Below are 11,329 nucleotides of genomic sequence, written 5' to 3' on the forward strand. Positions count from 1 at the left end.
CTTTCCCTCCTGGCTCTTCGGGCGTGGGAGCTGTCGCCAGAGCCGCGGCCCTACCGGAAAATGCTTCGTGGGCTGGCGCGGCGGCGCCAGGTGGGCGCCGGTGGCGCCGAGGCTGACGGCCGCCGCAAAGCCCGCAGCCCCACGGGCTGTGGGGCCACGCGAGCGGCTGCCAAAGAGTTTTCCAACGAGGCACGGCTTTCCCTCCTGGTTCTTTGGGCGTGGGAGCTGTGGCCAGAGCCGCGGCCCTACCGGAAAATGCTTCGCAGGCTGGCGTGGCAACGCGACGTGGGTGCCGGTGGCGCCGAGGCTGACGGCCGCCGCAAAGCCCGCAGCCCCACGGGCTGTGGGGCCACGCGAGCGGCTGCCAAAGAGCTTTCCAACGAGGCACGGCTTTCCCTCCTGGCTCTTCGGGCGTGGGAGCTGTGGCCAGAGCCACGGCCCTACCGGAAAATGCTTCGCAGGCTGGCGCGGTGGCGCCATGTGGGCGCCGGTGGCGCCGAGGCTGACGGCCGCCGCAAAGCCCGCAGCCCCACGGGCTGGGGGGCCACGCGAGCGGCTGCCAAAGAGCTTTCCAACGAGGCACGGCTTTCCCTCCTGGCTCTTTAAGCGTGGGAGCTGTTGCCAGAGCCGCGGCCCTACCGGAAAATGCTTCGCAGGCTGGCACGGCGGCGCCAGGTGGGCGCCAGTGGCGCCGAGGCTGACGGCCGCCGCAAAGCCCGCAGCCCCACGAGCTGTGGGGCCACGCGAGCGGCTGCCAAAGAGCTTTCCAACGAGTCACGGCTTTCCCTCCTGGCTCTTCGGGCGTGGGAGCTGTCGCCAGAGCCGCGGCCCTACCGGAAAATGCTTCGCAGGCTGGCGCGGCGGCGCCATGTGGGCGCCGGTGGCGCCGAGGCTGAAGGCCGCCGCAAAGCCCGCAGCCCCACGGGCTGTGGGGCCACGCGAGCGGCTGCCAAAGAGCTTTCCAACGAGGCACGGCTTTCCCTCCTGGCTCTTCGGGCGTGGGAGCTATGGCCAGAGCCGCGGCCCTACCGGAAAATGCTTCGCAGGCTGGCGCGGCGGCACCACGTAGGCGCAGGTGGCGCCGAGGCTGACGGCCGCCCCAAAGCCCGCAGCCGCACGGGCTGTGGGGCCACGCGAGTGGCTGCCAAAGAGCTTTCCAACGAGGCACGGCTTTCCTTTCTGGCTCTTAGAGCGTAGGAGCTATGGACAGAGCCGCGGCCCTACCGGAAAATGCTTCGCGGGCTGGCGCGGCGGAGCCAGGTGGGCGCCGGTGGCGCCGAGGCTGAAGGCCGCCACAAAGCCCGCAGCCCCACGCGCTGTGGGGCCACGCGAGCGCCTGCCAAAGAGCTTTCCAACGAGGCACGGCTTTCCCTCCTGGCTCTTCGGGCGTGGGAGCTATGGCCAGAGCCGCGGCCCTACCGGAAAATGCTTCGCAGGCTGGCGCGGTGGCGCCACGTGGGCGCCGGTGGCGCCCAGGGAGACGGCTGCCAGAAAGCCCGCAGCCCCACGGGCTGTGGGGCCACGCGAGCAGCTGCCAAAGAGCTTTCCAACAAGGCACGGCTTTCCCTCCTGGCTCTTCGGGCGTGGGAGCTGTCGCCAGAGACGCGGCCCTACCGGAAAATGCTTCGCAGGCAGGCGCGGCGGCGCCAGGTGGGTGCCGGTGGCGCCGAGGCTGACGGCCGCCGCAAAGCCCGCAGCCCCACGGGCTGTGGGGCCACGCGAGTGGCTGCCAAAGAGCTTTCCAACGAGGCACGGCTTTCCCTCCTGGCTCTTCGGGCGTGGGAGCTATGGCCAGAGCCGCGGCCCTACCGGAAAATGCTTCGCAGGCTGGCGCGGCGGCGCCAGGTGGGCGCAGGTGGCGCCGAGGCTGACGGCCGCCGCAAAGCCCGCAGCCGCACGGGCTATGGGGCCACGCGAGTGGCTGCCAAAGAGCTTTCCAACGAGGCACGGCTTTCCCTCCTGGCTCTTCGGGCGTGGGAGCTGTCGCCAGAGCCACGGCCCTACCGGAAAATGCTTCGCAGGCTGGCGCAGCGGCGTCACGTGGGCGCCAGTGGCGCCGAGGCTGACGGCCGCCGCAAAGCCCGCAGCCCCACGAGCTGTGGGGCCACGCGAGCGGCTGCCAAAGAGCTTTCCAACGAGTCACGGCTTTCCCTCCTGGCTCTTCGGGCGTGGGAGCTGTCGCCAGAGCCGCGGCCCTACCGGAAAATGCTTCGCAGGCTGGCGCGGCGGCGCCATGTGGGCGCCGGTGGCGCCGAGGCTGAAGGCCGCCGCAAAGCCCGCAGCCCCACGGGCTGTGGGGCCACGCGAGCGGCTGCCAAAGAGCTTTCCAACGAGGCACGGCTTTCCCTCCTGGCTCTTCGGGCGTGGGAGCTATGGCCAGAGCCGCGGCCCTACCGGAAAATGCTTCGCAGGCTGGCGCGGCGGCGCCACGTAGGCGCAGGTGGCGCCGAGGCTGACGGCCGCCCCAAAGCCCGCAGCCGCACGGGCTGTGGGGCCACGCGAGTGGCTGCCAAAGAGCTTTCCAACGAGGCACGGCTTTCCTTTCTGGCTCTTAGAGCGTAGGAGCTATGGACAGAGCCGCGGCCCTACCGGAAAATGCTTCGCAGGCTGGCGCGGCGGCACCACGTAGGCGCAGGTGGCGCCGAGGCTGATGGCTGCCGCAAAGCCCGTAGCCGCACGAGCTGTGGGGCCACGCGAGTGGCTGCCAAAGAGCTTTCCAACGAGGCACGGCTTTCCCTTCCTGCTCTTCGGGTGTGGGAGCTGTCGCCAGAGCCGCGGCCCTACCGGAAAATTCTTCGCGGGCTGGCGCGGCGGAGCCAGGTGGGCGCCGGTGGCGCCGAGGCTGACGGCTGCCGCAAAGCCCGCAGCCCCACGAGCTGTGGGGCCACGCGAGCGACTGCCAAAGAGCTTTCCAACGAGTCACGGCTTTCCCTCCTGGCTCTTCGGGCGTGGGAGCTGTCGCCAGAGCCGCGGCCCTACCGGAAAATGCTTCGCAGGCTGGCGCGGCGGCACCACGTGGGCGCCGTTGGCGCAGAGGCTGAAGGCCGCCACAAAGCCCGCAGCCCCACGCGCTGTGGGGCCACGCGAGCGCCTGCCAAAGAGCTTTCCAACGAGGCACGGCTTTCCCTCCTGGCTCTTCGGGCGTGGGAGCTGTCGCCAGAGCCACGGCCCTACCGGAAAATGCTTCGCAGGCTGGCGCAGCGGCGTCACGTGGGCGCCGGTGGCGCCGAGGCTGACGGCCGCCGCAAAGCCCGCAGCCCCACGGGCTGTGGGGCCACGCGAGCGGCTGCCAAAGAGCTTTCCAACGAGGCATGGCTTTCCCTCCTGGCTCTTCGGGCGTGGGAGCTGTCGCCAGAGCCGCGGCCCTACCGGAAAATGCTTCGCGGGCTGGCGCGGCAGCGCCACGTGGGCGTCTGTGGCGCCGAGGCTCACGGCCGCCAGAAAGCCCGCAGCCCCACGGGCTGTGGGGCCATGCGAGCGGCTGCCAAAGAGCTTTCCAACAAGGCACGGCTTTCCCTCCTGGCTCTTCAGGCGTGGGAGCTGTCGCCAGAGCTGCGGGCCTACCCGGAAATGGTTTGGAGGCTGGCGTGGCGGCGCCACTTGGGCGCCGGTGGCGCTGAGGCTGACGGCCGGAAGGCTGTGGAAACTGCTGGGGCCCTGTTTTATCGTTCTATCTGGGGGAGTGACCTTGCCATCCTCTGGCAAGGTCCTCAGTGCTTCGCGCGCCAACTCTGCAGACTGTTGTAAGATAGTGACATCTAGCCGTGCTTGTAGCTGAGCATCAGTGAAAGGACCTGTTCCTGATAACATCTCCATAGTCGCCAACCGTAACGGATCCCCCTCTGCTCTACTCAAATTTGCTACAACCACACGTTGTACACCATCTTCCCACCTTGATCTCCACATTAGTTCTTGCATTGGTGTGAGGATAAGGGACATCAGTGTCCGGCTATCAAAAGGAGTCATAATATTAGTAGTGAAAATATTGTTAAGAAACGACTGAGTGTAGGGAGAATTAAGACCAAAGTCATGCACCGATTTTCTCGCTTCCTTTACGATCGGCCAAGGAAGACCCTCCCACCTATTGGGATTCTTTTGACCTCCCGTAGTTCCCCCCAGTATCACCGGAAATGCTGTTGGTAACATTACACCCTCTATCAAGGCATTTTGAATAATTCCTTTCCAATGCAATCGCGGATCTGGCGGCTCCCCTGAGCCCGTGGTCACACCCCCCAACTCTCCTCCCGCGTTCCCGTTACGGGCACCCCAATGCCCTCGTGTATTCGGCAGCTCCCCTGAGCCCGCAGTTGCACCCCCCAACTCTCCTCCCACGCTCCCATTACCGCCACCCCAAGCCCCCCCGCTTTCACCCCTCAGTCACCTCTCCATATTTCGTATCGCTTGCTCCTCCTCTAGTTTCCATCGATTCTGCCGTTCTCTCTCTAGCTGTTCCAATTTCTGTTGCAGCGTTTTTGCCTCCACGCATGCACCTTGCAGCGGTTCTTGTTCAGCAGGAGAGAGAGGTGACGGTGGAAGCGGCAAGTACGATGATGGATCAAAAGGTTGTCTGGGGCGCACATCAACACGCTGCCGTGGAGACTTAGGTGGACCTTTGTAAAGCCCAGTTCTAGGATTGTACCATTCTGGTGGAGGTGCCGTTGGTCTCACTTCCAAGGGTGGTGGTAGTGGCCTGGGAACGTCCTCCTCCATCAGTTCTTCTTTCTCTGGAACTTCCTCAGGTGGAGCAGAGGGGATCGGCAGGGGATCTTCCCAAACCTTCGGACCTGGTCTGTTCGATCCTCCCCCCGTGGGTTATAATGCTGCAAAAGCCCCGGCCGTCACAGCTCGCTCTGCTTCTATATCTTGTAAGGTCGAATACACCAACTGCCACGTTGTTGCTAACGGTGATGCCTCTTTATCTCCGTTGCTTATCACTTCCCACAGTTTTTCCCCAACAGCCTCCTATATTTCTGGTCTAAAAGCTGTCTGGCGCTCTGGTGCAAATCCGTTCTCTCTGCACCAGGTTAACAGCCTTCTGAGCATACGCTCATCGTATTTCACCCCTCTCTTAGAGAGGATATGCAGGAGAAGTTTTAACATAACCCCTTTTTCTTTTGTTACTTGCTGCCCCATCTCCTGCCCCAGCTGCTCACCTCTCTCTGGGTGTCCGTGGCCACGTTGTCTGTTTCCTCTATTCCGGATTGCCGCCCAATCCGCCCGGTCTCAGTCCAGCTGAGCCGTCCTCCAGCCGGTGGATCTCCTTCTGGGTCTTCCGCCCCTCGAAGACTACAAGGCTACAAGGCTCAGTGCCCAAAGGCAGCAGGACAGAGGGACAAAAGGGAAGAAAAAAGAAAAAAAAACACAAGAGAGAGAAATAAAGGAGACAGACGGGGACCAGGGGAGAGAGGTGGAAGTAACCAGCAGGATAAGACGAGACAACACACAGGAGCAGGGGAAAAGAAATATGATCAAGAAATACAAAATAGAAACAGGGACCCTGGCAGAAGTACACATTGAAAGAAAATTTTGAGAAGCGACAGGGTACAAGAAACATAAGCAAGAAAGTGACAGGCAGATGCAGAAAAAAAATGAAAAAAGTTACAGTGTGCTGAAAATAGAGGGGAGAATTGGGAATTATAGGCAGGGAGATGTCTAGGAGGAGATATAGACACTAAATTTTGAAAGGCATAGGATATGAGAATCCTAACAGAGACTTAAAAGTTAGGTATGCAGAAGTGCATAGAAAGAGATCGAGTAAGAGAATTATGAAAAGCGACAGGCTACAAGAACATGGGAAAGAAATTAAAATTAATTTGGGGAGACAGAGAGAGAGGGAAAAGTAGCAAGAAAATTTTAAAACGAACTGGGTTCAACAAACCTAACCAAGAATTTAAAAGAAAGGGATGGAAAGAGAGAAATAAAGTTTCAAAAGAGATTGGGTAAAAGAAACATAGTCAAGCATTAAAACACAAGGACACAAAGCTTAATAGAAGTAATCTGTGGTGGATTGACCTTGGCTGGCCCCTGGGTACCCACCCAGCCTCTCCATCATTGCCCTTCCTCAACAAGACAAGGGGAGAAGTTAAAATGAAAAAGCTTGTAGGTTGAGACAAGGACAAAGAGATCGCTCATAGTCACAAGAACAACAGACTCAACTTGGGGAAATTCACTTATTGTCAATCAAATAACAAGAAATAAGAACGAATTTAAAAAAAAAACCTTCCCACCACCTCTCTCTTTTTCTGGGATCATCTTCACTCACGACTTCTCTACATCATACCCCCAGACAATGGAGGTGTCAGGGAGTCGGGATTGTGGTCAGTTCATCTCGCATTGTCTCTGCTGCTGCTTCCTCCTCACACTCTTTTTCCACTCCAACAGCAGGGCCGACACGTGTTGCCGGGACTCTCTGCTCCACTCCTGGCCAGTGTTGCTGATGGGCTCAGCTTTGACCAGCAGCAGGTCCCCCTCTGAGCTGGCTGTGCCCAACATGGGGGGAGCTTCTGGTGTCTTCTCACAGAACCCACCCCTGCAGCCCCTGCCCCCCACAACTCAGCCAACAAAACCTTGTCACTTAAACCCAATGCAATAGCAATCTACTACAGGGCAGAGAAGGGGTGGGGGGGTGGGGGGGAAAAACAGGGAAAGGGAGCCACAGGGGAAAGAAAACAGCTATGGGCTATGGATCAGACAGGAGGAAGCAACAGGGAGCGAGACAGAGAGAGAACTATGAAGGCAAAAATTGGCTATGGGACAGATCTTTTAATACGATAACATCCTTTATATAATATAGTAGATACAGGTTTTTGTTTTTTAACTCCTTTTTATATACATACACTAATATTTTTCAATATGTATAAAAATGAGAAATTGTTCTTTATTTCAATGCCTCATACCCATATATACAGCTTTTATTTTATTTTTTTAAACACACATTCCCCACATGAATTTTCAGGCATTTTTTGGGCTGTGAACTGCATCTTTTAGGGGGAACCCCATGGACACGCACACACCCTCAAAAAGGTCTTGTTTTGCCTTAGAAATACCATCTGGAGTACAATTACAGTCTGACATTAAAAAAAAAAAAACACACAACATACAAATATTACACCCCACACAAAGCAGCCTTAGCATCTTCGTGATGCAGTTTGCTTCACTACTGCTGAACAGCCCCTCCCACATAGCTCTGCTCATCCCAAAACAACCCCATTAATTAAAGAGCTGCCCACACAACCTGCTGATGGCTACTTGATGGGAGTTGACTGTACCACCTTTGCCTCAACAGTCTAGGTAGATCAACAAACTAACCATAGACTCCTATTGATGTTCCACCTACCCCAGAGTTTACATGACCGGGCAGAGCAGCTCCGAGCCAAACACACACAAGCACAGACCGACATTACACAGAACACTACAAACAATGCACCTCACAAATGAGGGAAAACTCTCAGCAAGAAGGATGACACCAACATAAGCGACTGTCAGGCAAGAAGACCTGCAAGACCACAATGGTGACACGAGAAGGCTCTAGGGAAACCCCAATAAATGAGTACAATGTAATGGTCCAGGAAAACAAGTGACTCAAACTGAGATGTACGTGCAGGAAGCCTGGCTTCAAGACCTAAGAACTTAAGGATGCAGGGAAGAAGTCCCAGTCACTGAAAATGGATGGCTAGAGAACAGAGCTGCTCACGCAGCCAGGAACAATGCTGCAGTTGAGGACCACCGAGAAACTTCCCAGATGCAAGGCCGATCCACTGTTTAAGCTTATAATGCAAGAAAAGTGGGGCCTGACTGGGGCAGTGCCAGTGAGTACTGGCATTCAAGACTCTTGGGATGGTATCTGAAGTACAGGCTGTGCTCCTCAAGTGTAAAGAGAACATCGAGACCCAAGGAAGGTTTAGGACACAGAAGACAGACCACAGAAACAACACAACAGATGCAGGCTGGAACCGCCCTGCCCGGCTCATGCTAGCATTGTGCTGAAGACTAATCCGCTCCCTTTACCTGCCCAAAGGGGATGGCTCCAGGACAGCCCTCTGCCCTTCTCTAACTTTAAGATGCCTCCCTGCAAATCACAAACTTTTCCCCTTCCAGCCCCTCCCCAGCCCTGGCCACTAAACTTAGCTTTCAGAGGGCTGGAGGTCTTAAATCCGATGTCAACAGAAAAAAAAAAAAAAAACACAGCACATCGACTATCTATCTGGGACATTCCTATAGTCACCAGGTTCATCATCATCATCTACAATTAAAGAAAACCAAACAGTGACAGCAGGAAGTTTCAGAGAGGCCATCGCCAACCTCTTCCACAATTTCCCCTTCCTCAAAAGCACAATGGGATTCCACTCACCTGCTCCTTCCAGAGTCAAATGCTGTGGCCATCATTGCTTGAGATACCAAGAAACAAAATTACTGTTGCACATGTGAGAAATCACCAGCCACAAGCTCCTCCTCACTGCTGCCTCGGCTCACCTCTAATGCTCATCCACTTCCAAAGATGGCTCACAGGGCACCTGCAAAACCAGAAGATAAATAATTAACCAGGTTGCCGTATAATACTTCACTATTAAGACACCAATGTGGCCCACAACCGCCTCACCTTCTCAGCATGCGGCTTAGTCCCGCTGAGCCTGCGTCCTGCACCTGAAAAAAAAAAAAAAGCCAACCAAAAGACATATGCTGACATACTGCCCGACACCTCAGCCTGCCTACAGCCATTCCTGTCTCCTGCTCCTTTACGCTGGCCTCTCGCCCACCCGCCCTCCATGGTTTTGGGCTGCTGCTTTGAGGCTTACAGACTACCTGTAAAACAGACACAAAGGACACTAAAAGCTTCACCCACAATATAACATCTGAGAAGAATTGCTGCTTCAGCCCACTATTCATTGACCACCTTGCCCAAGAGTCACATCCGGTGCCAATATCCTGCTTTACTCATCACTTCATACCTTCAAAATGAAAAAAAAAACACCCACACCCCACCACCAAGCCATAACATAATGACATAGCCACCAGTCACATCTTCCCTCCAGCACCGTGAGCTGACCCACCTTCTTACAGGGTCCCGCTTGCCTTCTCCATGACTCTTTGGTGCACATCTTGTCCCTCTGCATCTGAAAAAAAAATCAGTAAACAAGTCACCCAGATGCTGATCAGTAGCTGAACGATTCCAGGGGTCTTGTTTCCATTTAGGAATATCATCTAGGCTCCAACTACAGCCTGCCGTTAAAAAAAATTGGACCCAGCGTTAATCCCCACATATACAAGCCTTAACACCTTCAATCTGCTTCACTACTGCCAAACAGGCCCTCCCAGGAGGCTCCAATCATCCCCATAAAACACTATGGAAATGACTGTCCCTGCCAATGGCTGCTTGATCCCAGATGACTGTACAACCTTTGGCTAAACAGTCTTGGCAGATCAACATATTACCCATAGACCGTTATTGCTGTTCCACCTACCCCTGACTCTACACCCCCAGGCAGGGCAGCTCCACGCCAAACACACCCACGTGCAGCCCAACACCACACAGCACTAGAGACAACGTGACTCCAAGATGAGAGAAAACTCTCCACAAGAAGAATGACTTTCAGACAAGAGACGCTGTTGGGCAAGAAGACCGATAGCCACAGCACAGACGTGAGGAGGCTCTGTGGCAAAGTCGTAAAAATCATAAAAGAGTCAAATGTAACAGCCCATTCCAAGAAGTTCCTGTCCAAATGGAGATGACATATGTGCAGGAAGCCTGGCTTCAAGACCTGAGAATGTAAGGATGCAGGGAAGAAATCCCAGTTCATAAAAGCAGATGGCTAGAGCTGCTATAGCTCAGAGAAGAGAGCTGCTCATGCAGCCATGAACGATGCTGCAGAAGAGGACCATCCAGAAACTTCCAAGAGGCAAGTCCGATCTGCACTTTAAAATTGTTATGCAAGAAAAGAAGTGCCCATTGGGCGCTCTGCCAATTAGCACAGGCATTTGAGACCCTACAGGTGGTGCCCGAGGCACATGCTGTGCTCCTTGAGTGCAAAGAGAAACGAGGATATCAAAACCTAAGGAAAGTCCAAGACACAGAAGACAGAGCACACAAACTACACAACCAAAGACACAGGCCAGAACTGCCCTGCCCAGCACACACTAGCTTTGTGCTGAAGAGTAACCCACTCCCTTTACCTACTCAGAGGAGACTCCTCCTGGATAGCCCTCTGCTCTAGCCTGACTTGAAAACTCCTCCCTGAAACTGTCAACCTTGGCCCCCCTCCAGCACCTGTCCCTCTACTTCGCTTTCAGACAGCCAGGGGTCTGAATTCATCTTTGACAAAAAACCCACAACAAACAGCTAACTGATGTGTTCCTGCAGTCACCAGGTTCCTCTTCATCTGTAAAACAAAAAGAAACCATGGCTCCAGCAGTGACCACCCTGATAGTAGAGGCCAACCTCTTCTACAGCACCCTCCTCCTCAGAGGTGCCATGGCAATCCGCTCACCTGTTTCCCGCTGATTCCAGAGTCAGAGGCTGCAGCAACAATTATTTGTGACACCTAAGATACCAACAAACACAAAATTACCATTGCATTTCTGTGAAATCACTGGTCCCATGCTCTTCCTCAATACTATCCAGCTCACCTCAAATGCAAGGGACTAGAACAGACCAGACCCTCTTGACACCCAAATCCAAATGCAAAACCGATATGACAGAGACTGATGAACCCACCTCCTTTTCCTAGCCAGCCCCCAGCGCCAAAACTTTTAGAAACCTCTTCTCCTCAACTGTCAGGGAAGGACCCCCGCTTCTTCTTGACAGCTCCCATCCTGTATTTGCAACCCTGAAACCCCTGTGTCAGCCACTCCTCGGGAGCTGCTCTTCTGAGCTGTGCCCTGCGTTTGGCAGGCACCTCCTATCTTCTGTCTTCCCACAGACTCTGGGCTCTGCATCAGACCCGCAAAATAAGTAATGCCCTGACACGATCTATGAGGGGCCTGCTGCCCGCTGCAAAAACTCTAGGGACACCACGGCACTTTTTGGGCAACGGGGAAAGGTGATGAGCCATGCCATACCCTGAATGACACTATGCCTTACATCCCTGCTGCTTTCTTGAGAAGTGCTGAAGTACAATATGCAGATGCATACAAAATCCTCACCCTAACCCCTACAACATAATCTCATCATCAACCCAATTAAGAGAAACAAGATCAGCAACTCACACAGCATACTGCAAAACCGGTGGAAAAAACCACAGGCCCATCTTCAATAAAGTCAGGAATTCTAGAAAAATGCAGCGCTCCTAGAATAAAGAAAAGCACACTATTAAACCATCTGGACATCCCCTAA

General features: G+C 55.2%; 1 protein-coding gene across 1 annotated transcript; it reads right to left on the minus strand.

Moving 5' to 3' along the window:
* Positions 1 to 2,551: 2,551 nt before the first annotated feature.
* On the minus strand, positions 2,552 to 5,447 carry LOC134525383 (uncharacterized). The gene is made up of 4 exons (XM_063356217.1): positions 5,154 to 5,447; positions 4,382 to 4,820; positions 3,548 to 3,949; positions 2,552 to 2,585 (listed from the first exon to the last, which is right to left on the minus strand). The coding sequence occupies exons 2-4, from the start codon at positions 4,708 to 4,710 to the stop codon at positions 2,552 to 2,554; spliced, it is 765 nt and encodes a 254-aa protein (XP_063212287.1). The 5' UTR covers positions 4,711 to 4,820; positions 5,154 to 5,447.
* Positions 5,448 to 11,329: the final 5,882 nt, after the last annotated feature.

The sequence above is a fragment of the Chroicocephalus ridibundus genome, chromosome 19 (assembly GCF_963924245.1).
Source record: "Chroicocephalus ridibundus chromosome 19, bChrRid1.1, whole genome shotgun sequence".
Classification (NCBI taxonomy): Eukaryota; Metazoa; Chordata; class Aves; order Charadriiformes; family Laridae; genus Chroicocephalus; species Chroicocephalus ridibundus.

What these genes read in the sequence shown, in the direction of transcription:
- LOC134525383 (XM_063356217.1), bottom strand. Translation starts at nt 4,710, where the DNA reads ATGGAGGAGGACGTTCCCAGGCCACTACCACCACCCTTGGAAGTGAGA. An exon ending in GCGATACGAAATATGGAGAG is followed by an intron (nt 3,950 to 4,381) that starts GTGACTGAGGGG and finishes TCCTTTTGATAG; the next exon opens with CCGGACACTGATGTCCCTTA. An exon ending in CGGGTAGGCCCGCAGCTCTG is followed by an intron (nt 2,586 to 3,547) that starts GCGACAGCTCCC and finishes ATTTTCCGGTAG; the next exon opens with GGCCGCGGCTCTGTCCATAG.